The sequence below is a fragment of the Leptodactylus fuscus genome, chromosome 1, assembly GCF_031893055.1.
Source record: "Leptodactylus fuscus isolate aLepFus1 chromosome 1, aLepFus1.hap2, whole genome shotgun sequence".
In the NCBI taxonomy this organism is placed as follows: domain Eukaryota; kingdom Metazoa; phylum Chordata; class Amphibia; order Anura; family Leptodactylidae; genus Leptodactylus; species Leptodactylus fuscus.
This window is the reverse complement of record NC_134265.1, coordinates 212,352,687-212,375,737: the sequence shown is the minus strand read 5'-3', so window position 1 is coordinate 212,375,737 and position 23,051 is coordinate 212,352,687. Positions and strand designations below refer to the sequence as shown.

General features: G+C 40.7%; 1 protein-coding gene across 1 annotated transcript in view; it reads right to left on the bottom strand.

Annotated features, from left to right (window-relative positions):
- Positions 1 to 23,051, bottom strand: part of ADGRL3 (adhesion G protein-coupled receptor L3) — an 877,296-nt gene that overhangs the window by 275,343 nt on the left and 578,902 nt on the right. Inside the window, exon 18 of the mRNA XM_075282777.1 lies at positions 9,798 to 10,018. Coding sequence (XP_075138878.1) covers positions 9,798 to 10,018 — 221 coding nt within the window. The remainder of the gene's footprint in view (positions 1 to 9,797; positions 10,019 to 23,051) is intronic.

Below are 23,051 nucleotides of genomic sequence, written 5' to 3'. Positions count from 1 at the left end.
GCTGCCCTCCCACCTGTCCTCTGTCCACACAGGACAGAAAAAAACACGCAGAGGGGAGGTTCTTGTGCCCTCTTATAGGGCCTGCCACGCATTTGATTGGCTAATTAAATATCCGCCTGTCCTACCAGCACACAGGGGCAGAAATACCCCACATTGTGCCGCTGGTACGGACGACAGGGAAACTGGAATTCCCAAAGAAATGACCCCATTTTGTAGAGGCAATTTTAGGGTCTCTGCAATTGTGACATGGCGTCCAAAAACCAACAATCTAAATCTGCACTGCAAAAACATATCGCTCCTTCACATCTGCTGCTGCTGCAGGGCTGCTGTGCCCTGCTGTGTATCCAAATGGCGGTGTATGCCCACATGTATGTCACGGGTGTACCCCAGATAACAGACTTAATGCCATATGTGGGTATAAGCTGCTGTTTGGGTACAGCCAGACACAGAAGGAAAGGAGCACTATTTTGATTTTTGGAGCACAGTTTGGTTTTTGGACGTCACGCCACTTTTGCAAAGACCCTGAATTGCTAATAAAGTGGAATTCGCAGACATGTCATACCATTTTGGACACTACCCCAATGATGGGATTTATCAAGTGGCGTAGCAAGTATTTATAAACCTTGAGTGTTGCATTTATTTAGTTTCCAGAAATAAATGTGCAGCTGATAATGAGAAGTTAAAAACTAAAATTTTCCAGAGATTCGCCATTTCAGGGCCTGATATGTGTTGCATAGTTTAGTCGCAGAAGAAAGCTTGCGAGAGTAGATTATATGGGTCAATCTTCAATTTACTTCTCAGAACAAGAGGCAAGGTACATCAGCATGTTAACACAGCACACACAAGAAAGAAAACATACTGGAGGAAAAGTAACTAACTATAGAGGTGCAAAGTGGTGAGCAGACATGTCTCCATAGCATACAATTACACTGTGTTCAGCACATGTTAGAAAGCTGTAAGTTCCTCCAACACAGTATAATACAATAAGTCTATATCTGTTGCAAATATGTATATACCAACACCCTTTCTCAACAATAAAGACGTATTCAGTCAAACTTAATTTCTTCATCAGTTTCTGATGTCATTCAGCATTCAATGCCTTAGTAAGAATATTGGCTGTCATATCTTCAGTTGGGCAGTATTCTAACTTCAGCATTCCTTGCTCCTGATAATCCCTCAAAAAATGAAACTTTATATCAATGTGTTTTGTTCTTGGATTAACTCTTTCCATCTGAGCAAGAACAATACAACCTTGATTGTCTTCATACAACTTTGTTGGTTACAACAGTTGTTGTCCTAAGTCTGTCAGTAGTTGTCTCAACCATAAAACTTCTTGACCTGCTTGTTCTCCGGCAACATACTCTGCTTCAGTTGTCGACAGTGTCACTATTGATTGTTTTTTACTAGCCCAACTCATTGGTCCACCTGAGAGTAAGAAAACATAACTACTGGTAGATTTTCTGTCAAGTGTATCTCCAGCACAGTCTGCATCCACATATCCAGTTAAAATGCATTTGTCCCTTGCAATTAGTTTTAGTTTAACATTGATAGTTCCTTTCAAGTAACATATTACTCTTTTCATGGCAATCCAGTCCATTTTATTTGGTTTTGACACATTTCTGCTCAAAATTCCTAATGCTGCTGCAATGTCTGGTCTTGTAACAGTCGCAAGATACAGTAATTTTGCCATTGCCTTTCTGTACTCTTTGTTGTCTGGCAACATATTTTGTTCACTGTTTATCTCCTTCAGATAGTTGTTTTCCATTGGAGACTTTATTGGTTTCTCATCTTTCAATCCAAATGTTTCAATGACGTCCTGAATCATGTGACGTTGTTTAAAAAGATAACTTCTGTCTTCTTCTCTTTGTATCTGTATCCCTAGGTACTGTTTCACATTTCCTAATCTTTGATCTCGAAGTGTTGATCCAGAATTTTCAGTATTTACATTTCATCCCTTTCTTTTTCAAAACAAACTAAAATATCGTCAACATATATTAGTACATAGATCCATCTGTCTCCCAGGTTTCTTTGTGTATAGACAAGGATCCACTTTACTTCTTTGAAAATGTTCATTTGTGAGCACTTCTGTGACTTTATCATTTCATGCTTTATCGGCTTGTTTTAAACTATGTTTTTCAGTAGCTTACAAACCATGTTTGGTTTTCTTTTATCTTTGTATCCTGGAGGTTGTTCCATGTAGATGTCTTCTGCTAGATCTCTGTTTAGGAATGCTGTCTTTACGTCCAGATGTCTCAATTGCATTTGCTTTGTTGCTGCAACTGCAAACAAGGTTCTAATTGTAGTATGTTTGACAACTGGTGTAAAAACTTTATCATAGTCTTCTACATATTTTTGAGTATAACCTTTAGCTACGAGTCTCGGGAGCTGAATTTTCTCATAGTAATGCATTGACCAGAATTGATTGGTCGAATGCTATACAGTGTACAGCATTCGGCCAATCAACGCTGGTTCTGCAGGAGGCTCATCTTTGACGAGACGGAGTCTAAGATTGGACCACAGCAGTCTCCATTGTGGTCCGATCTTAGACTCCGCCTCATTGCAGACGAGCCTCCGGCAGAACCAACGTTGATTGGCCGAATGCTATACACTGTATAGCATTCGGCCAATCAACGCTGGCCAATGCATTCCCATGAGAAAAAGTCAGCTCCCGTATAACTGAAAGCTGACAGCTCTCCCGACTAGCAAAGAAGAGCCTGCTGCAGAATGCTGTACACTGTATAGTATTCAGCCAATCAATGCTGGTTCTGAATCGAATCTTTACTGCAAATAGGAGTAGCATTCGAACGAGTACGAGTATTTCGAATACCGTAGTATTCTATCGAATACCTACTCTATCAAGTACTACTCACTCATCTCTATTTACAACCAAAAACTCTTAAATGGTTCACACTTGGTTTATTACCTTGCCATAGCTCATATGGGGTTTTTTTTTCAGTTTTCTTGAAAAAAGTTTGTTTTGCAGATAAGTGGCTGGCATTGCTGCTTCATCCCAGTATTTCTCTGGTAGATTGGAATCTATCAGCATATCTTATCAATGCAGTCAAAGTTCTGTTTTTTCTTTCTGCTACCCCATTCTGTTTAGGTATGTATGGAACAGTCTTTTGATGCTCTATTCCATTCTGTTTTAAGTAGCTTTCTATTTGGTGTCCTGTAAATTCACCTTCATTATCACTTCTAATGATGATTGGCTTCCTTTGAAACTTGTTACTCGACTTTGTCACATAGTCTTCTAATTTACTGAAAACTTCGCTTTTGTCCTTTATTAAGTACGTGACTGTGTATCTTGAATAAACATCTATGAAAGTCACCATGTATCTATTACCTCCTGATGTGGTCACTTTCATGGGTCCACATACGTCAGTATGTACCAAGTCAAGTGGTCTTTTGCTTTTTGTTTCACTTTCTTTAGATATTGACACTCTTGTAGCTTTTGATTTTATACAACATTCACACTTCATGGTCATTGAGCAATTAGATATGTCAAATTTTTCTTCTGTAATGCCATTATACTTTCAGGATGTCGGTGTCCTAGACGTCTATGCCATACATGAATACAATTATTGTGATCATGTGTACATAACTTCAACTGTTCATGTACTATGTCTAGATGATATAATTGTTCTCCTGCATTTACGTTGACTAGAACCTTGTCTCCTGCTAGGATTGTACACTTATCATCTTTGAATTTTACAGTAAGTCCTTTAGCTGTTAGACGTTTTACGGATAACAATCCTCCTTCTAATCCTGGAACATACAATATATCCTTTTACATTATTTCCAGATTTATCAGAACAGATCAACATTCCTTGTCCAATACCTTCTGCTCTTATTTTGCTCCCATCTGCAAGATAAATTGCTTCCTTCTTATCTAAATCAAGCTCAGTAAAGAAACTTCTATTACTTGTCATGTGACTTGTTGCTCCTGAGTCAATAAACCAACTTGATGATGATGATAACTTTTTATCAGCTGCTTTAAAAGTACCAATCCAGTGATCTGCATGTGAGTTAGAAATGGAGCTCTTCACTTTCTGTTTACTGTCTCTCTGTTGTAATTTTTGTTGTTCTGCTCTCCATATAGTACAATCTTTCTTTAAATGACCCTTTTTCTTACATCTGATACACTCTCTTGTTTCTATGTTGTGGCGCTTTTTATCTGTAATTTTAAGAGCGTTCCCACTAACCTCTTCTGTGGATTCTTTTGTTTGCTCTTTCCTTCTTTGGTATTCATCTATGAGTCTGGTCTTTACAAACTCTAGCGTAATCTCTGCTTCAGGTCTTGTTTCTAGTGAGTTTATCAGAGCAGTGTACGAATCTGGTAAGCTGCATAATAATATCGCTGCTATATGACTTTCCTGAATATCTTCACCAATAGATCTCAGCTGTGTTATCACTTCCATCATGGCATTTATGTGCTCCTGCATGTCTTTCTCTGCACTTAATCTCATTTTGTAAAGTTTCCGTAGCAGAAATAATTTGTGATTTAAGCTGGATGTTTCATGTAACTTTCTCAAAGCTTGCTACATTCCCTGTGCTGTATCCTCATTCCTTATGTGGATTAGCTGATCATCCTCCACTATTAAGCTGATAGTAGCTCTTGCTTGTTTGTTTTTTTTATCCCATGTCTGATCATTATCATTTGGTCTATCTGTGGTGATTACCTCCCATAAATCATCCTTAGACAATAACATCTCCACTTTGAACTTCCACAACTGATAGTTCTCATTGTTCAGTTTAGCTACTGTAAGTCTGAGCTCTGAACTGCTGTTCATCCTTAATTTATCTTACTTTTTTGTACTGAAGAAGTCTTTTGCGTTCACCGATTCCTTTTGTCTTCTGTGCCTGGGCCCATAAGCTGTTGCACAGTTTAGTCGCAGAAGAAAGCGATAGAATAGATTATATGGGATTATATCATGTTTACTTCTCAGAACATGAGGTAAGGTACATCAGCATATTAATATAGCACACACAAGAAACAAAATATACTGGAGGAAAAGGAACTAACTATAGAAGTGCAAAGTTTTGAGCAGACATGTCTCCATAGCATACAATTACACTGTAAACAGCACATAACATCGCCATCTAGTGTCAGAAAGCTGTAAGTTACTCCAACACAGTATAATACAATAAGTCTATATCTGTTGCAAATATGTATATATCAACAATATGTTGTGCCCAACTTATGTCAGTAGAGATACACAATCCAAAAACTGTTAAGCAGGCACAACAGCTTTTAGAGTGTTCATCTCTGATACAAGTCGGGCACAACAAATTACGCACTGAAATGAACATATTCCTGGAAAAATTGTCATTTTCACCTTTCACAATCAGCTTCCACTTTATTGGCATTTCAGCTTTTCAAAAGTGTCATGGCAACCAAAAACCAAACCATCTAAGTCTGTGCTCCAAAAACCAAATTACCCATCTTCCTTTCTGTGTCCGGCTGTGCCTTAATATCAGTTTATACCCACATATGACATTAAGTACATTATCCAGGGTACACCAGTGTCATACAGATGGCATAGACTGCAGTTTGGGCACACAGAAGGGCGCAGAAAGGAAGGAGCGCTATGCGGCTTTTGGAATACATGTTCAGATGTTTGATATCTGAACAACATGTCATGTTTGTAGAGCCTGTAAGGTACCGGAAAAAGTGGAGTGACCTCATATTGAAAACTGCACCCCTCAAAGAATTTATCAGGGGGTGTAGTGTATATTAGTATCCCAGACGGGAATGCACAGCAGATGGTGAAGAGGGAATATGTAAACTGTAAAATTCGGTACAATTACGGCGATACCTCATTTACATTATTTTTTTATGCAATACTAATTCTGGACAACAAAAACACATTTGTGGACATAAATCAATATTTTTGCATCGCCATCTTCTCATTTTTATTTTTCAGTTAGTGTTAGTTGAGGGCTTGGGATAGTGTTGGTTGAGGGCTTATTTTGTGCAGGACAACCTGTGCTTTTTATTGTTACTGTTTTTTCCGACGTACATCATCTACATTGGTTGTCCCTCGGCATCTCAGACCTGGCCCTTTCCTGGATCTCCTCATACCTCACTGACTGCACATTCAGCGACTCCCACTCGCACACCACCTCCTCACCATGCCCTCTCTCTGTAGGTGTCCCCCAAGGCTCCGTCCTAGGACCCCTCCTGTTCTCAATCTACACCCTTGGCCTGGGCCAACTCATAGAATCTCATGGTTTTCAGTACCACTGCTATGCCGATGACACCCAAATATACATCTCTGGACCAGACATTACCTCCCTGCTGGCCAGAGTTCCAGACTGTTTAGCAGCTGTAGCCTCCTTCCTCTCCTCCCGCTTTCTCAAACTCAACATGGAGAAAACAGAGTTCATCATCTTCACCCCACCCCGTATGGCCCCTTCACCTGACCAATCTATCAAAGTTAATGGAACCACAATTACCCCTGTCCCACAGGCCCGATGCCTTGGAGTAACCCTGGACTCCGACCTATCCTTCAAGTCGCACGTTCAAACCCTCAACACCTCCTGCCGCCTCCAACTCAAGAACATCCACCGAATCCGCTCCTTCCTCACCTCTGAAACCACTAAGATGCTCGTCCAGGCCCTCATAATCTCCAGCTTAGACTACTGCAACACCCTTCACCATGGACTCCCAGCAAACACCCTCGCCCCACTCCAGTCCACCTTAAACTGCGCTGCTCGTTTAATTCATCTCTCCCCCCGATCTTCATCGGCTGCTCCCCTCTGCCAGTCCCTCCACTGGCTACCTATAGCCCAGTGAATTGAATTCAAGCTACTAACGCTAACATACAAAGCCATCCACAACCTGTCCCCTCCATATATCTCTGACCTAATCTCCCGCTACCTGCCCACACGTAACCTCAGATCCTCCAATGACCTCCTACTCCGCTCTGCTCTCATCCGCTCCTCACACAACCGTCTCCAAGATTTCTCCCGTGCATCCCCCATACTCTGGAACTCCCTACCAAGACACATAAGACTGACCCCCACAATCACAGGCTTCAAGAAGGCCCTGAAGACTCACCTATTCTGGAAGGCCTACAACCTCCAATTACACTATTACCTCACTGCCATCTGAACTGTCTCCCCCTCTCCTTCTTTCTCTATGCCCCCTTCCCTCATAGATTGTAAACCCTCGCGGGCATGGCCCTCTACCCCACTGTGCCAGTCGGTCATTGTTAGTATTATATCTACCTGTATATTCTGTGTACTGTATGTAACCCCCAAATGTAAAGTACCATGGAATTAATGGTGCCATATAAATAAACAATAATAATAATACATTAAATATTGTTTTGGTTCTATTGTACAGATTGTTACGGACATGACAATACAAAATATGCTTTGTTTTTATTATGTTTTAGGTTTTTTTATATAATTATTCTATAGAAAAAAGGGAATATTTACTATCAGGCAGTCAGGTAGGATCTGTCAGTGCCAACATAATTTTTCTATGCGTCGTTAAGGGGTTAAGGTTCTTTCAGTTCTCTGTATGGAGTGATCTACGCTTAGTCCGGTGTTGACTGTACAGCCTAACCATAGCAGAGAGGAAACACTCCCAATAGCGCTCCTTCTCTTGCTCCTTAACTTGCGCTTGTAGATGTAGCAACGAAGTGTGTTAACTCACAATGGTTTTCTGAAGTGAATGGTTTGCTGAGACCATGTGGTAATATCCATTACAGAAAAATGTTGGTTTTTAATGCAGTGCTGCCAAAATGATCGATAGGTCACGGGCATTCATTGTTGGCTTCCAGCTTTGCTTGCAGAGATTTGTTCAGATTCTCTGAATCTATTTGATGATATGATGGGCTGTAGATGATGAAATCCCTAAATTCTTTGCAATTGTACATTGAGAAACATTGTTCTTAAACTATTGGACTATTTGCTCACGCAGTTGTTCACAATGTGATGAATCTTGCCCTATTCTTGCTTGTGAACAACTGAGCCTTTCGGGGATGGCCCCTTTATACCCAAACATGACTCTCACCTGTTTCTAATTAACCTGTTCACCTGTGGAATGTTCCAAACTTCCTCAACTTTCCCATTCTATTATTGCCCCTGTTACAGCTTTTTTGGAATGTGTTGCAGGGATCAAATTCAAAATGAATGAATAATTGCAAAATAAACAATACATTTTATCCGTTTCAACATTAAATATTTGTAGTGTATTCAATTGACTATAGGTTGAAAAAGATTTGTAAATCATTGTATTCTGTTTTCATGTTTTACAAAACCTCTCAACTTCATTGGAATTGGGGCTACATTTGGATGTTTCCTGCTTTTAACGTGATCAAGTAAAGAGATTGAATTTTACAGTGCTGAAAAAGTATTTGCCCTTTACAGATTTCTTTGATTTTTGCTGTTTGTCATACTTACGTTTTTCAGATTATCAAACAAATTCAAAAGACAAAGACAAAGATAACCTGAGTGAATACAAAATACAGTTTTTCAATGAGGATTTAATTTATTAAGGTAAAATAGCTAAACCAAACTGGACCTATGGGAAAAAGAAATAACCCCCAAACCTTAATAGGTGGCAATAACTGCAATCAAGCATTTGTGATAACTGAGCCTTTCATCTCTGTGGAGGAATTTTGGCCTACTACTCTTTTGCAGAATTGTTTTAATACAGCCACACTGGAGCATTCTCAACCATGAACTGCCTGTTTAAGGTCATGCCACAGCATCTCAATTGGTACCTCCAGGTGATGAACGATGGGCAGACATTCTTCTTCAGGATTTTCAGGTACAGACTAGAATTCATGGATCCATCAATTACAGCAAATTGTCCAAGTTCTGAAGCAGCCCCAGACCACCACACTACCACCACCATGTTTGACTGTAGGTTATTCTTTTTCTTTTTCAAAAAGCTGTGTTAGTTTTATGCCAAATGTAAGGGGATTCAAATCTTTCAATGAGTTCCACTTTTGTCTTGTCAGTCCATAGAATATTTTCCCAAAAGTCAAATATATTTCCAAAAGGGATTATCAAGATGGGGTTTTTTTTGGCAAATGTGAGGCAGTGTTTTTTGTCTTGTAACTTTCCCATTGATACCATTTTTGCCCAGTCCTTTTCTTATTGTTGAATTGTTGAATGCACTGACCATAACTGAAGCAAGTGAGGTCTGCAGTGCTTTAGATGTTGTTCTTCTGTGACCTCCTGGATGAGTCATCACTGTACTCTTGAAGTAATTTTGGTAGGTTGGCCACATCTGGGAAGGTTCACTACTGCTCCAGGTTTTCTCCATTTATTGATAATAGCTCTCACTGTGGTTCACAGGAGTCCCAAAAAACCTTAGAAATGGCTTTGTAAACTTTTCTAGGCTCATAGATGTCAATGACTTTGCTTATCATCTGCTCTTGAATTTCTTCATATCAGGGCATAATGTGTTGATTTTTTAGATATTTTAGCCTACTTCATATTGTCAGTCAGGTTCTATTTTAAGTGATTTCTTAATTCCAGAAGTAATCAGCCCTGGGTGTGGCTAGTGAATCGACTCAGCTTTCAAAAAATGTGGTTAATCACATTTAATTCACGTGGGGGCAATTTTTTTTTTCGCATAGGGCTAGGTTGTTTGGGATAGCCTTTTCCTTTTTGATATTCTGAAACATTTAAGTATGGGGTAAATACTTTATTACAGGACTGTACTTGGAATGTGCCAGAGCATTTTTCTCTACATGGATAGTTAGAAAATTTGACACAAATCTGAATGAAAAAAAACCAATAAAAAATATAGGAAAATGTTTAAATATCATACTTACACTTTATCTGTTCCATAACTTTTATAGTCTACTGCTGCAGACACAGACACAATAAGAGCAGGCATCCCATAACCCACTAGATAGAAATACTTCCTTTTAGAATTTTCACTTTCAAAAACCTCAACTAGCATGATGTATAGCTGAACTCCCTCAAGGAACATCCACGTAAAAGCAGCCAAGAAGAAAAAATGGAGAAGTGCAGCAAAGACAGCACAGGCAATCTGGAACAGAGAAAGAATAGATTAAAATTAATAAATACTGTATATACTCAAGTATAAGCCGACCCAAATATAAGCCGAGGTCCCTAATTTTACCTAAAAAAAAAAAAAACTGGGAAAACTTGAGCCTAGGGGGGAAATGCAGCAGCTACTGGAAAATTTCAAAAATGGGAAAGGGGAGGGGGTGTTTTGATTGTCTGTCTGCCCCTTCCCTGAGCTTGAGGACTCGGTTTTTTCCCCCCCACTTGGAATTCAGCCTGGCCGAACTCTCCCTAATGTGTATGATTATCCCCTGACCGCAGTCTATTTATGTACTACTGGAGCAAGAAATCCAGAAAAAGAGAATCCAAGAAAAAGAGAACCATGCATGTTTCTGTTCACCCAAACAAAATTCCTAAGTTGGGTGATGATGTAAAGATTTTAGTGTCAAAACACCTAGTCCAACTAGTAGTTGGAGGTGGACAGTAGTGTAGGTAGGGCAATGCAGTTAGTGGTTATAGGGGATTCTATAATTAAGAAGAAGAATAGAAAAATTAGTCACCAGGACCAACTCAACTGAAGGGTTTGCTGTCTCCCTCATGTGCTGTCTCATGCTGGAATGGGTGGACAAATTGCTGGGAGGGGCTGGAGAAGACCATGTGGATACCAATGACAGGATAAATGATAGGTGGAGGCTCCATAAGAATAATTTAGAGAACTAGACTCCAAAGTTAAGGTAAGGACCTACAAGGTTGTATTCTTTGGAATACTGCCTGTGCCATGTGCTACACAGGAAAGGCAGTGTGAGCTCAGGCAGTTAAAAGCATGGCTCAAGTCTTGGTGCAAAAAATAAGTTTTTGGGTTCTTTCCACTGTGGTACAAGCTATTTTCCAAAGATATCTTGCACCTGAATAGAAGGAGGTCTGCTGTGTTGGGGAGAGAATTTTACCAGGATTGATAGTGATCATAATCTAATCAGATTCCACTTAAAAGTGTAAAAACCAAAAAAGCAAGAGAAAGATGAGGCAGACGTAGCAGATGTCCCAGACACACTGTGGCAGTATTCAGTGGAGATGGATGCACTCGGATGTCCCTCCGAGTCACTTGTGCAAATGGCCTGGTACATGCTCACTTGCTTGCGTAGTGACAGCCGAATTGTCACCATTCAGCAGAGGGATGACTACTGGCTTTCTACAATGTTAGACCCTCGCTACCAGTCAAAAAGGAAGGCTTTTTTTTATACCCACTGAGAGGAAGGATAAACTGAACTACTATAGAGACAAACAATGTAGTTAATTGGCCGCTGTCTATCTGTGCCATCGTCTGTCCTCTCACACATCTGACTGGGGGTGGCCTGGTGCCTGTCTGCTGGACTACTGGACAGCCAAACTGGATTTGTGGCTGCAACTGGCCGAATTTGTCCTGAAAAAGCTGTCCTGCCCAGCCAGTAAAGCGGGTGTTTATTGAGGTGGTGGCCGTAGTTACGCCAAGGAGAATTCACCTGTCCACCCAAAATGTGGAGAAAATGACCTTTGTCAACAATAATCAGGCGTGGATTAACCAGGATTTCCACCCACCAATGCCTGATGCATCAGATTTAATCATCCATACTGCCTTGCCCGAACCTTGACAAGAGACCAGTTTCTTCTGGCTACCTGCCTCAGCTACAATTCTGATGCTGCTACCCACCTGAAGCCATAAATCTAATGCCAACTGCTTATTCTTACAGCCACCATCATCAGTGGGTACTGTTTGTGCCACTCACCTACCCACTCTGTCACCAGGTCACTCTATGGCCTCATGCTGCTGTTACCTCCACATTATATCACTTTGCCACTCTGTGGCCTTCTCATGCTGCTGCTACCTCCACATTATGTTACATTACCACTCTGTGGCCTCCTCATGCTGCTGCTACCTCCAAATTATGTCACCTTGCCCCTCTGGGGCCTCCTCATGCCGCTGCCACTTCCACATTATGTCACCTTTCCATTCTGTGGCCTATTTGGTGACATCACATACATCACATGGGCCAGGCTAGTGTCATTATGCGTCGCAACGCTGGCCTGTCTCATATGACATCTGTACCAACATTGAAAACAAAGCAGCAGTGAGAGCACCGGAGCCCGGGAGTGGTAAGTAGCATTGTTTTTTATGTTTGTCCTCTGGGTCTCAGGATCTTTACACTCTGGGAAAAGACACAGTATAATTATTGTTCCTGCTTGGTCTACTATGGGGCATAATGTTGTGTGCGCAGGGGCCACTATGGGGCATAATACTGTTTCCAGGGGCCACTATAGGGCATAATACTGCGTGCAGGATCCACTTTGGGGCATAATACTGTGTGCAGAGGCCACTGTGGGGTATAAAACTGTGTGCAGGGGCCACAATGATACATTATAAGATAAGATAAAATAAAAAAAGATACAGTCCTATGAAAAAGTTTGGGCACCCCTATTAATCTTAATCATTTTTAGTTCTATATATTTTGGTGTTTGCAACAGCCATTTCAGTTTGATATATCTAATAACTGATGGACACAGTAATATTTCAGGATTGAAATGAGGTTTATTGTACTAACAGAAAATGTGCAATATGCATTAAACCAAAATTTGACCGATGCAAAAGTATGGGCACCTCAACAGAAAAGTGACATTAATATTTAGTAGATCCTCCTTTTGCACAGATAGCCTCTAGTCGCTTCCTGTAGCTTTTAATCAGTTCCTGGATCCTGGATGAAGGTATTTTGGACCATTCCACTTTACAAAACAATTCAAGTTCAGTTAAGTTTTATGGTCGCCGAGCATGGACAGCCCGCTCTCAAATGATCTGAAAACACAGATTGTTCAACATAGTTGTTCAGGGGAAGGATACAAAAAGTTGTCTCAGAGATTTAACCTGTCAGTTTCCACTGTGAGGAACATAGTAAGGAAATGGAAGACCACAGTGAGAGTTCTTGTTAAGCCCAGAAGTGGCAGGCCAAGAAAAATATCAGAAAGGCAGAGAAGAAGAATGGAGAGAACAGTCAAGGACAATCCACAGACCACCTCCAAAGAGCTGCAGCATCATCTTGCTGCAGATGGTGTCACTGTGCATCGGTCAACAATACAGCGCACTTTGCACAAGGAGAAGCTGTATGGGAGAGTGATGAGAAAGAAGCCGTTTCTGCAAGCACGCCACAAACAGAGTCGCCGGAGGTATGCAAAAGCACATTTGGACAAGCCAGCTTCATTTTGGAAGAAGGTCCTGTGGACTGATGAAACAAAGATTGAGTTGTTTGGTCATACAAAAAGGCGTTATGCATGGCGTCCAAAAAAAAACAGCATTCCAAGAAAAACACTTGCTATTCACTGTAAAATTTGGTGGAGGTTCCATCATGCTTTGGGGCTGTGTGGCCAATGCCGGCACCGAGAATCTTGTTAAAGTTGAGGGTCGCATGGATTCTCCTCAATATCAGCAGATTCTTGAGAATAATGTTCAAGAATCAGTGACGAAGTTGAAGTTATGCCGGGGATGGATATTTCAGCAAGATAATGATCCAAAACGCCGGGGAGGGCCTGTGGGCGGGGCCATGGCGGGCCTATGGGCGGAACCGGGCGGGCTTGTTGGCGGAGCCGGGCGGATCGTGAGAGCAGGAGACAGCGGTGTTCTGTGGCCGCCCAGGGATCCCCGGTGTCTGTCTGTTCACAGCGCAGGCTGAGAGTTATCTCTGGACACTGGCAGGCTGAGGCCTGCCAGTGTCCGGAGATGACTCTGAGCCTGCACTGTGAACAGACACCGGGGATCCCTGCATCCCGCGATCGACCCATACGTCCTTTGCGATCTAGATCGCGATCGACGTATTGGGCACCCCTGCTCTACATCCTACTGGGAGAAGAAGAGGCCACTGTGGAGAACGCTGCCCAATACGTGTCCAGCTGACACCAAACAAGAGGAAGATGAGACTCCACGGACTATTATACCCCAAACCACCCACGCCACCCCACCTCCCCATATAGCGGTCACCAACTAAGAGGAAGACAGGACTCCACGGACTGTTATACCCCAAATCAGCCACCCCCACCCCCATACTCTCCCCCTCGACTCAAACTCCCCCCACCCACCACTTTACTAGCTTTGGCAATGCCAAACATCTATTCGGACGAGCCAATAAAGCCTATTTGATTTGATTTGATTTCTTTGGGACTGGTACCACACAAGATGTTTTCCACAGTTGAGGTACCACTCCCAGCTTTAGACTCATATTGTACATGTGCGTAATAATACCACACAGCTGGTCACTGCACATTTTAAGAACTCTTGCGCTTATTCCATCAGGTCCTCCAGCTTTGTCTGCTTTATGTAGTTCATGATTACATGTCCGGTTGTTTCAAATGCGGTTCTAAAAGATGTGCAGTTTGTCAGTATGCTATGAAAACCACGCAATTATTTGCTAAAGACACCCCCAACCCTATCAAGATCAAGGGGTTTTTTTAAACTGCAACACAAATTATGCAGTTTATGTTATCAAATGCACTTAATGTGATTTAATACACGTGGGTTGTACCATCCGAGTGTATAAAGTACGGATTTCAGAACATCTAGCTAACTGCACCAGAACTGTGAATGACAACATGTCCCATGCGTCTAGACATTTTATCATACAACATCATAGAAGTGTTTCTTAATTTACATATTTTGTCTTGGAACAGGTTCCAGCCAGGATAAGAGGAGGAAATCTTAGAAAATATTTATTATGTTGTGAGGCTTATTGGATTTGGAGACTGGATAGCAGATTTCCTAAAGGTTTAAACATCAGACAGGATCTGTCATTTAATTTATTAAACAGCTTATACAGCATGCCAGTCTCCGAATCCAATAATATCCTATATGCCATGTTAATTATTTGGGTTTTGGGGGTTTTTTTGTTTGCATTAATTAACGCAATGGGTTAATTTTTTGTACAACCATGTTTGCATAAAGTGGTTTTTGACTGATGTTATTGTTTCTGCATTTATAGACGTGATGGGTTAATTTTTCGTACAACCTTGTTCACACATAGTGTTTGTTTTTTTTTCCTGTGAGTTAATTTATTTTTATTTTTTCAGATATGTTCCTGTCTCAGAGGGAGATTTCTTGTATATGTCATTTAGAACTATGGTTTCTTTCACAGTTCATGTATGTATCGTTGGTACCTTTAAGTTTAAAGGGGCTCTATCAGCAAAATCATGCTGATAGAGCCCCACATATGCGTGAATAGCCTTTAAAAAGGCTATTCAGGCACCGTAAATGTTATATTAAACTACACCCCCCCCCGTTTTAAAATAAAACCCTAAAAAAGAATGTTATCTACTTACCGAGCGTACCGGGCATTCAGGGTGTGTCTTCATCTTCATCCACGCCTCTTCTTCCTCCGACGTCCTCCAGTCCCGTCCTCCTCCAGCGCTCGCAAGCAGACACTGATATAAAAAAATGGCCTGGGCGCCTGCGCAGTAGCCGTAGTAGAAGCCGCATGCTACTGCGCATGCGCCCAGGCCATTTTTTTATATCAAGGTCTGCTCGCGAGCGCCAGAGGAAGACGGGACTGGAGGATGTCGCAGGAAGAAGAGGTGTGGATGAAGATGAAGACACACCCTGAATGCCCGCCCACAGTGCACGATCCATAAGTAGATAACATTCTTTTTTAGGGTTTATTTTAAAACGGGGGAGTAGTGTAATATAACTTTTACGGTGCCTGAATAGCCTTTTTAAAGGCTATGCACGCATATGTGGGGCTCTATCAGCATGATTTTGCTGATAGAGCCTCTTTAAGGTCACGTGTAAGATCCTATCACCTGTGATAAGTTTTCTGACAGCATATAAACTAACTCTGTCAGTAACCATCTATAAGCTATGACTAAGGGAATGAAATCTACGTTCCGAAACGCGTAAACTTGTTTTTGTTATTATGTATGGATCCACATTTTTGTATGTGTCTTTTTAATAATTTTAAGTAAAAGTTAAATTTTATATTTTTTGCTGGAGAATTGCTTTTTTTCAAGTCTTGTTAATATTGACTCCATGCCACAGTCCGGAGCTCTCTCCGTGCAATGCACAGCTCATGCTCGTTCACCTCCATATGTGGATCAGGTCTAGAGGTGGAGCTTCACCAGTTTGCTTCTATATTGACCCGATAAGGTTAATCTTGTAGGTGGGGTTGATATATCTGTGTTTTATAAAAGTCGACATTAGGATAGTTTGGTATGCCATGAGGAAGGAACATGTTTTGTTCCGAAAAATAAATGTTAAATTTTAATATAAATATTAATTGATCATCGCCTGGTTGACGCTGGATTTCATCATTTTGCAACATGAATGCTGGCTTGAATCTGCCTTGTATCCGTGCGTCCCAGGACAATGGAATAGATGAACAGGGTAAGCTGGAAAAATCTTTTTTTGTCCTACTCAATGTGTTTCACAAATGCTAATAAGGGTGAGACTAAATGGATTTTTGAGCTCGACTCAAAGAACAATTATTTGTGGGAGTGGGGAGGTGTGAGGGTAGTTTATCTCTCTATGGGCAGGATTCATAATATTATCGGGATATAAGTAAGGGGGTAGGATGGACAGATTATTGTGTTTAAAATGGCGTCTCCCCCTTTACTCCCCCCAGCCCCACCCCTTTGTCCCCTGTTCCATCGTTTTTCCTTTTTTTTTCTTCCCTCTATCCCTGTTTGTTCTACTGCAATTCATGTATGAAAGGTATAACATCAATAATTTCAAAGATGATATTTAAAAAAAAAAAAATCAGTTTTTTGATTCATGCCATTGACATTACTGTATATACTGTTGTTGTGGAGTTGTCCCACTGATATAAACTTCTTCAGTATCCCTTGTTATGATGTATATCCCAGCGGTGCATTGCTAAATCTCATAGTGAAACATAAAGCCAGCCAGCTTAATTTTGTTTTTAACCCTTTCTGGACAAAGAGTCATCGGTGCCCCAAAGCCCAGGCCAAATTTAGCACTTTTGTATGCATTGCATAGCAATATCTTTTTAATGATTTTGCATATCCCAACTATTTTTACCATGTTTTTTTATCAGGACACATAAGGCTTTGTTAACCCCTTAACGCTCATCTCAGTAATAGTACGTCCTCGTAAGTAGCATGTTAGTGCTCAACTCAGTACTGTTACTGACTTGTAATGGCTTCTGAGCCCAAGCCATTACACCCGGCACTCGGCTGCGTTACACAGGACGAGCTGCTCGCTAAATTGCCAGTCGGAGCTCAGAGTACTGCTGGTCCAAGTATACTTATAGAACAAATAAAGAATGTAAAAAAAAGTGTAAAAATAAATTAATAATGTTTATGAAATAAATAAATAAATGAATGAATAAAGCCCCAAAATTCCCGTTTCAAATGAGTTATATAAAAAAAAACACCTAAAAATTAATAAAAACAATGCATATTTGGTATCACCGCGTCCATAACAACCTGTACAATAAAACTAAAACATTATTTCACCTATATGGTAAATGTCAAGAAAAAAATGGAAAAAAAAACTGCGGAAAATAATAATTTTTTGCCATCTCACCTTAAAAAATATGCTATAAAAAGTGATCAAAAAGTCATATGTACACCAAACCAGTACCAATAAAAAGCACAGTTTGTCCCGCAAAAAATAAGCCCCCAACCAACTCTGTCAACCAAAAAATAAAAATGTTACGCATCTCAGAAAATGGCGATGCAAAAAACATTGATTTATGTCCCCAAATGGGTTTTTGTTCTGCAAAATTACTAACGCATAAAAAAATCCTATAAATGAGGTATCACCGTAACCATACTGACCCGCAGAATAAAGGTCACATGATACTTATGCTGTACGCCGTGTGGAAAAACATTTGAAAGGTAAAATACAATGCCAGAATTGATTTATTTGTTTTTTTATCCACCAAAAAAGAGTTAATAAAAAATAGTCAATAAGTTATAGGCACCCAAAAATGGTGTGATTGCAAAATGCATCATATCCCGGAAAAATGCAAACACTCATATGGCCAGGTCACCACAAAAATAAAAAATATAGCTTGAATAATGTGAAGACAAAAAAAAAAACCAAATCACCAAATGCGTCAGGAGGGGAATATATAAGCAGTACGAGCGTATGTCAGGGTACAGACCAGTTTTGCAGCTTACAAGAGAAAATACAATAGAAGTGACCCCCCCCCAATCATAGGAGCTACTGGGACATAGTAGGGAATTTGGTGTTCCCATTGTCCTCCGCACAGCTTACGTATTCCCTCTTCACCATCCGCTGTGCATTCACGTCTGGGATACTAATACTCACTACACCCCCTGATAAATTCTTTGAGGGGTGCAGTTTCCAAAATGGGGTCACTTGTGGGGGTTTCCCACTGTTGTGGTACTTCTAGGGCTCTGTAAGTGCAACATGGTGTCTAAAAACTATCCTAATGAAGTTGCTGCCGAAATCCCTAAAGGTGCTCTTTGACTTTGAGGACACGTATTGAGTCACGTTGCACAGTAGGGCCACATATGGGATATTTCTATTCTACAAACTGCAGAATCAGAGAAATAAATATTATGGTATGTATTGCTGTTAACCCCTTCTTTTTACAGAAAAATGTGGTTTAAAATGGAAAATATGCATAAAAAAGTGACATTTGGAAATTTCACCTCCATTTTGCATTAATTCCTGTGGAACAACTAAAGGGTTAGTAAAGTTCCTATATACAATTTTGAATAGTTTGAAGACTACAGTTTCAAAAATGGGGTCATTTATGGGAGTTTTCTATTATATAGGCCCCTCAAAGTCACTTCACAACTAAATAGGTCCCTAGAAAACAAAATCTTGAAATTTTCTTGAAAATCTGACAATTTGCTTCTAAAGTTATAAGCCATACATTCACTGAAGAACTGATAATTGGTACTATCCTATTAATACAAATCACTGAAGAGAAAATTATCCTGGAACAGATACAACAAAAGATATATTTAAAACTTCACCTTTATTAATATGCTTGATAAAAAATTGAAAAAGGTAAAAACAAATACAGGACCCGCATCCCAGGCAGAGGAATCGCCAGATACAAAAAAGTGTGCATATATATTTCATGCAACACTAGGTAAATCTTAAAGAAGTGGGGCAAAAAAGGGACAGATACTTACAGATGTAGTCCTTATACACTATATACACAAGCATGGTAAACAGGGGAAACAAAAATGTAAGTTCATCATATATTCCTCATGGTAGGGTCCAAGCATAGAATCCTGATTTCAGTTATAGACAAAGAAACAAAAAAGCGAACCAAGGATATATATATACAAAATTGAAAATTTTTATTAAACAACAACAAAGACACAGATAAATAGTTAAAAAAGGGGGTGACTGGTAACCAAATGCCATCAGATGACAGTGAGCACACAGGTAACTCAATGGGCAAAATCGCCTACGTAAATATGCCAGAAGTTGTGCGACACAAGAGAATGCACATATACAACAAATATTTGGTTATTAGGGAGGAATAAACTAGTACATAAGTATGATGTATACTGATGTAGAAGACAGAAGTACTAAATGTAGATTTACATAGAGAAAAGCTCAATGATTGAGACTGTAAATACTGACAAGCAGTGATGTCAATGATATACAAAGAAGCATGTAAAGAAATACAACAGCTCCTCCTAATGGAGTACTATGCACAGTGGCACCAGAATCATCCAAAATACACAATACCATGTATAGTTGAAGTATATAAAGCAAAGAAACAGCTAGAATATAGCTATTAATATACCAAGTGTATTAAAAGACAGACTATTGTACAGGGGAACACAACAACACTGCAGTATCTTAAGTGTTAACACAGTATACATCAAATAGTTAAGCACAATGGTCCCAACAACTCCTGAACTAAAGTAACAGTCATAGACTGGAAGTGAGTAATATACCGTAAGCCCCAGCTGTAGGTTCACATCTCACTACAAATCATAGTGCCATAACTGGAGTTGTAAACCGGCAAACTTACCCATAGTATCACAACATGTAGTAACCCAAAGGAGTGTGCCCACACGTCCCCGACGCGCGTTTCGGCGCTCAGGGCCTTCTTCCCTATACACTAGTACCTTCACTCCCTAAAGAATCATACATAGTATGCCAGGATATTAGTGGTACTGAAATGTAATTGTCACTCAGAGATCTGACAATAGTAACAACAAGTGGGTGCCTCCCCCCACCCCCCAAAGGCGGCTGGCCTATCGCCACACCAACAGGGATAGGAAGCGGGAGTGCAATACCACGGTAAGATCTCAGAGCTACAGACCATAATAATGAGAAGAAGGGTCAGGGACCACATTTGTGATGTCCTGAATGAGAAGGACACACCAGTTGCGAGACATTTCGTGAGTTGTCATGCAGGGATGGTGACAGGGTTGAAAGTCCAGGTGATTGAGGTTGTGAGGCCACCCGTTAGGGGAGGGGACTGGAATTGTCTCATTTTACAGAAAGAGCCATAATGGATTTATAGGTTGGACACTATGTCTCCTAGAGGGTTAAATGAACATCTTGACTTCTCCTGTTTCATCTAAAAACAAATGTGTTTCTCTTTCTTTTTTGTCCCTCTACCTATTTGCTACACTAAAAGTCTTATGCACTTGGGGAGATGTTACTTTGTTTCCCATTTCCCTTCCTCTACTGAGTCTTTCTCTTTAGATTATTTAAGTATACAGTCATGGCCAAAAGTTTTGAGAATGACACAAATATTCTATTTTCACATGATCTGCTGCCCTCTGGTTTTTATGTGTGTTTGTCAGATGTTTTTATCACATACAGAAATATAATTGCAATCATATTATGAGTAACAAAAGCTTATATTGACAGTTAGAATGAGTTAATGCAGCAAGTCAATATTTGCAATGTTGACCCTTCTTCTTCAGGACCTCCGCAATTCTCCCTGGCATGCTCTCAATCAACTTCTGGACCAAATCCTGACTGATAGCAGTCCATTCTTGCACAATCAATGCTTGCATTTTGTCAGAATTTGTAGGTTTTTGTTTGTCCACCAGTCTCTTGATGATTGACCACAAGTTCTCAATGGGATTAAGATCTGGGGAGGTTCCAGGCCATGGACCCAAAATCTCTATGTTTTGTTCCCTGAGCCATTTAGTTATCACCTTTGCTTTATGGCAAGGTGCTCCATCATGCTGGAAAAGGCATTGTTGATCGCCAAACTGCTCTTGGACGGTTGGAAGAAGTTGATCTTGGAGGACATTCTGGTACCATTCTTTATTCATGGCTGTGTTTTTAGGCAAGACTGTGAGAGAGCCGATTCCCTTGGCTGAGAAGCAACCCCACACATAAATGGTTTCAGGATGCTTTACAGTTGGCATGAGACAAGACTGGTGGTAGTGCTCACCTCGTCTTCTCCGAATAAGCTGTTTTCCAGATGTCCCAAACAATCGAAAAGGGGATTCATCAGAGAAAATGACTTTACCCCAGTCCTCAGCAGTCCATTCCCTGTACCTTTTGCAGAATATCAGTCTGTCCCTGATGTTTTTTCTGGAGAGAAGTGGCTTCTTTACTGCCCTCCTTGAGACCTTGCTCCAAGAGTCTCCGCCTCACAGTGCGTGCAGATGCACTCACACCTGCTTGCTGCTATTCCTGAGCAAGCTCTGCACTGCTGGTAGCACGATCCCGCAGCTGAAACACTTTTAAGAGATGGTCCTGGCGCTTGCTGGTCTTTCTTGGGCGCCCTGGAGCCTTTTTGCCAACAATGGAACCTCTCTCCTTGAAGTTCTTGATGATGCGATAGATTGTTGACTGAGGTGCAATCTTTCTAGCTGTGATACTCTTCCCTGTTAGGCCATTTTTGTGCAGTGCAATGATGACTGCACGTGTTTCTTTAGAGATAACCATGGTTAACAGAAGAGAATCAATGATGCCAAGCACCAGCCTCCTTTTAAAGTGTCCAGTGGTGTCATTCTTACTTAATCATGACAGATTAATCTCCAGCCCTGTCCTCATCAACACCCACACCTGTGTTAATGGAGCAATCACTGAAACAATGTCAGCTGGTCCTTTTAAGGCAGGGCTGCAATGATGTTGAAATGTCTTTTGGGGGATAAAGTTCACTTTCTAGGCAAATATTGACTTTGCAAGTAATTGCTGTTAAGCTGATCACTCTTTATAACATTCTGGAGTATATGCAAATTGCCATTAGAAAAACTGAAGCAGTAGACTTTGTAAAAATTAATATTTGTATCATTCTCAAAACTTTTGGCCATGACTGTATACTTATCCTATAATAACTCCACATGTTGGACATCTGTCTATTTAGAGCTATTTTTACTCTCATAGACTTCAGAGTGGTCACAGTGGTATCCTGTTGACATATAACAAAATCTGTGATAGTTATCCCCATTGTTCGACATACCAGTATATGGATTTGACCCTGAATATATGTGATTCCTTGGCTTCCATGACTCCCCCCGCAAGTGTAAAAGCATTGTAGGCTTTAGGTAGTTGGTACTTAATAGGTTAAGTAGTGATTTTAGTTTAAGAGAGTTGGACAGTTTATGGGGCTATGGATTGATTATATCGATCTTACATATAGCTAGCTGTCCCTCAGTTTGATCTCAGGAGTCTGATCTCCCTACTTACCTGATTAAGAATGAGGCTGCCTTATCATAAGATGCTCAGTTAGAGTTGATATGGGCATCACTACGAAAGTGTGCAGAGAGGTGATTTTCTCTAAGTCCATGCGCCTGCGCATTGTGTCATTATGTATTCTGACACGGCAGGGTAGATTCCAATGCTGGTGTACTAGGCACGCATGCACGTGGGGGACGTACGCTGACTGATCCAACTATAGCCGAGTAACGGAGATATGTCTGGGGGAGGTGTGATGTTGATTGGGGGCTAAGAGTATTTACATATACTGAGCATGATTGGCTCAGCAAGGTATCAGGGGGCGTGGCCACTGGTTTAAATATCCGGCAATAACAGGACGCTTCACCGCTGTCTGTGGAGAGGTCCTGCCGGCAGTCAGTGCATCCTACTGTCAGGTAAAAGGCAGTTTTTACTGCTGGTA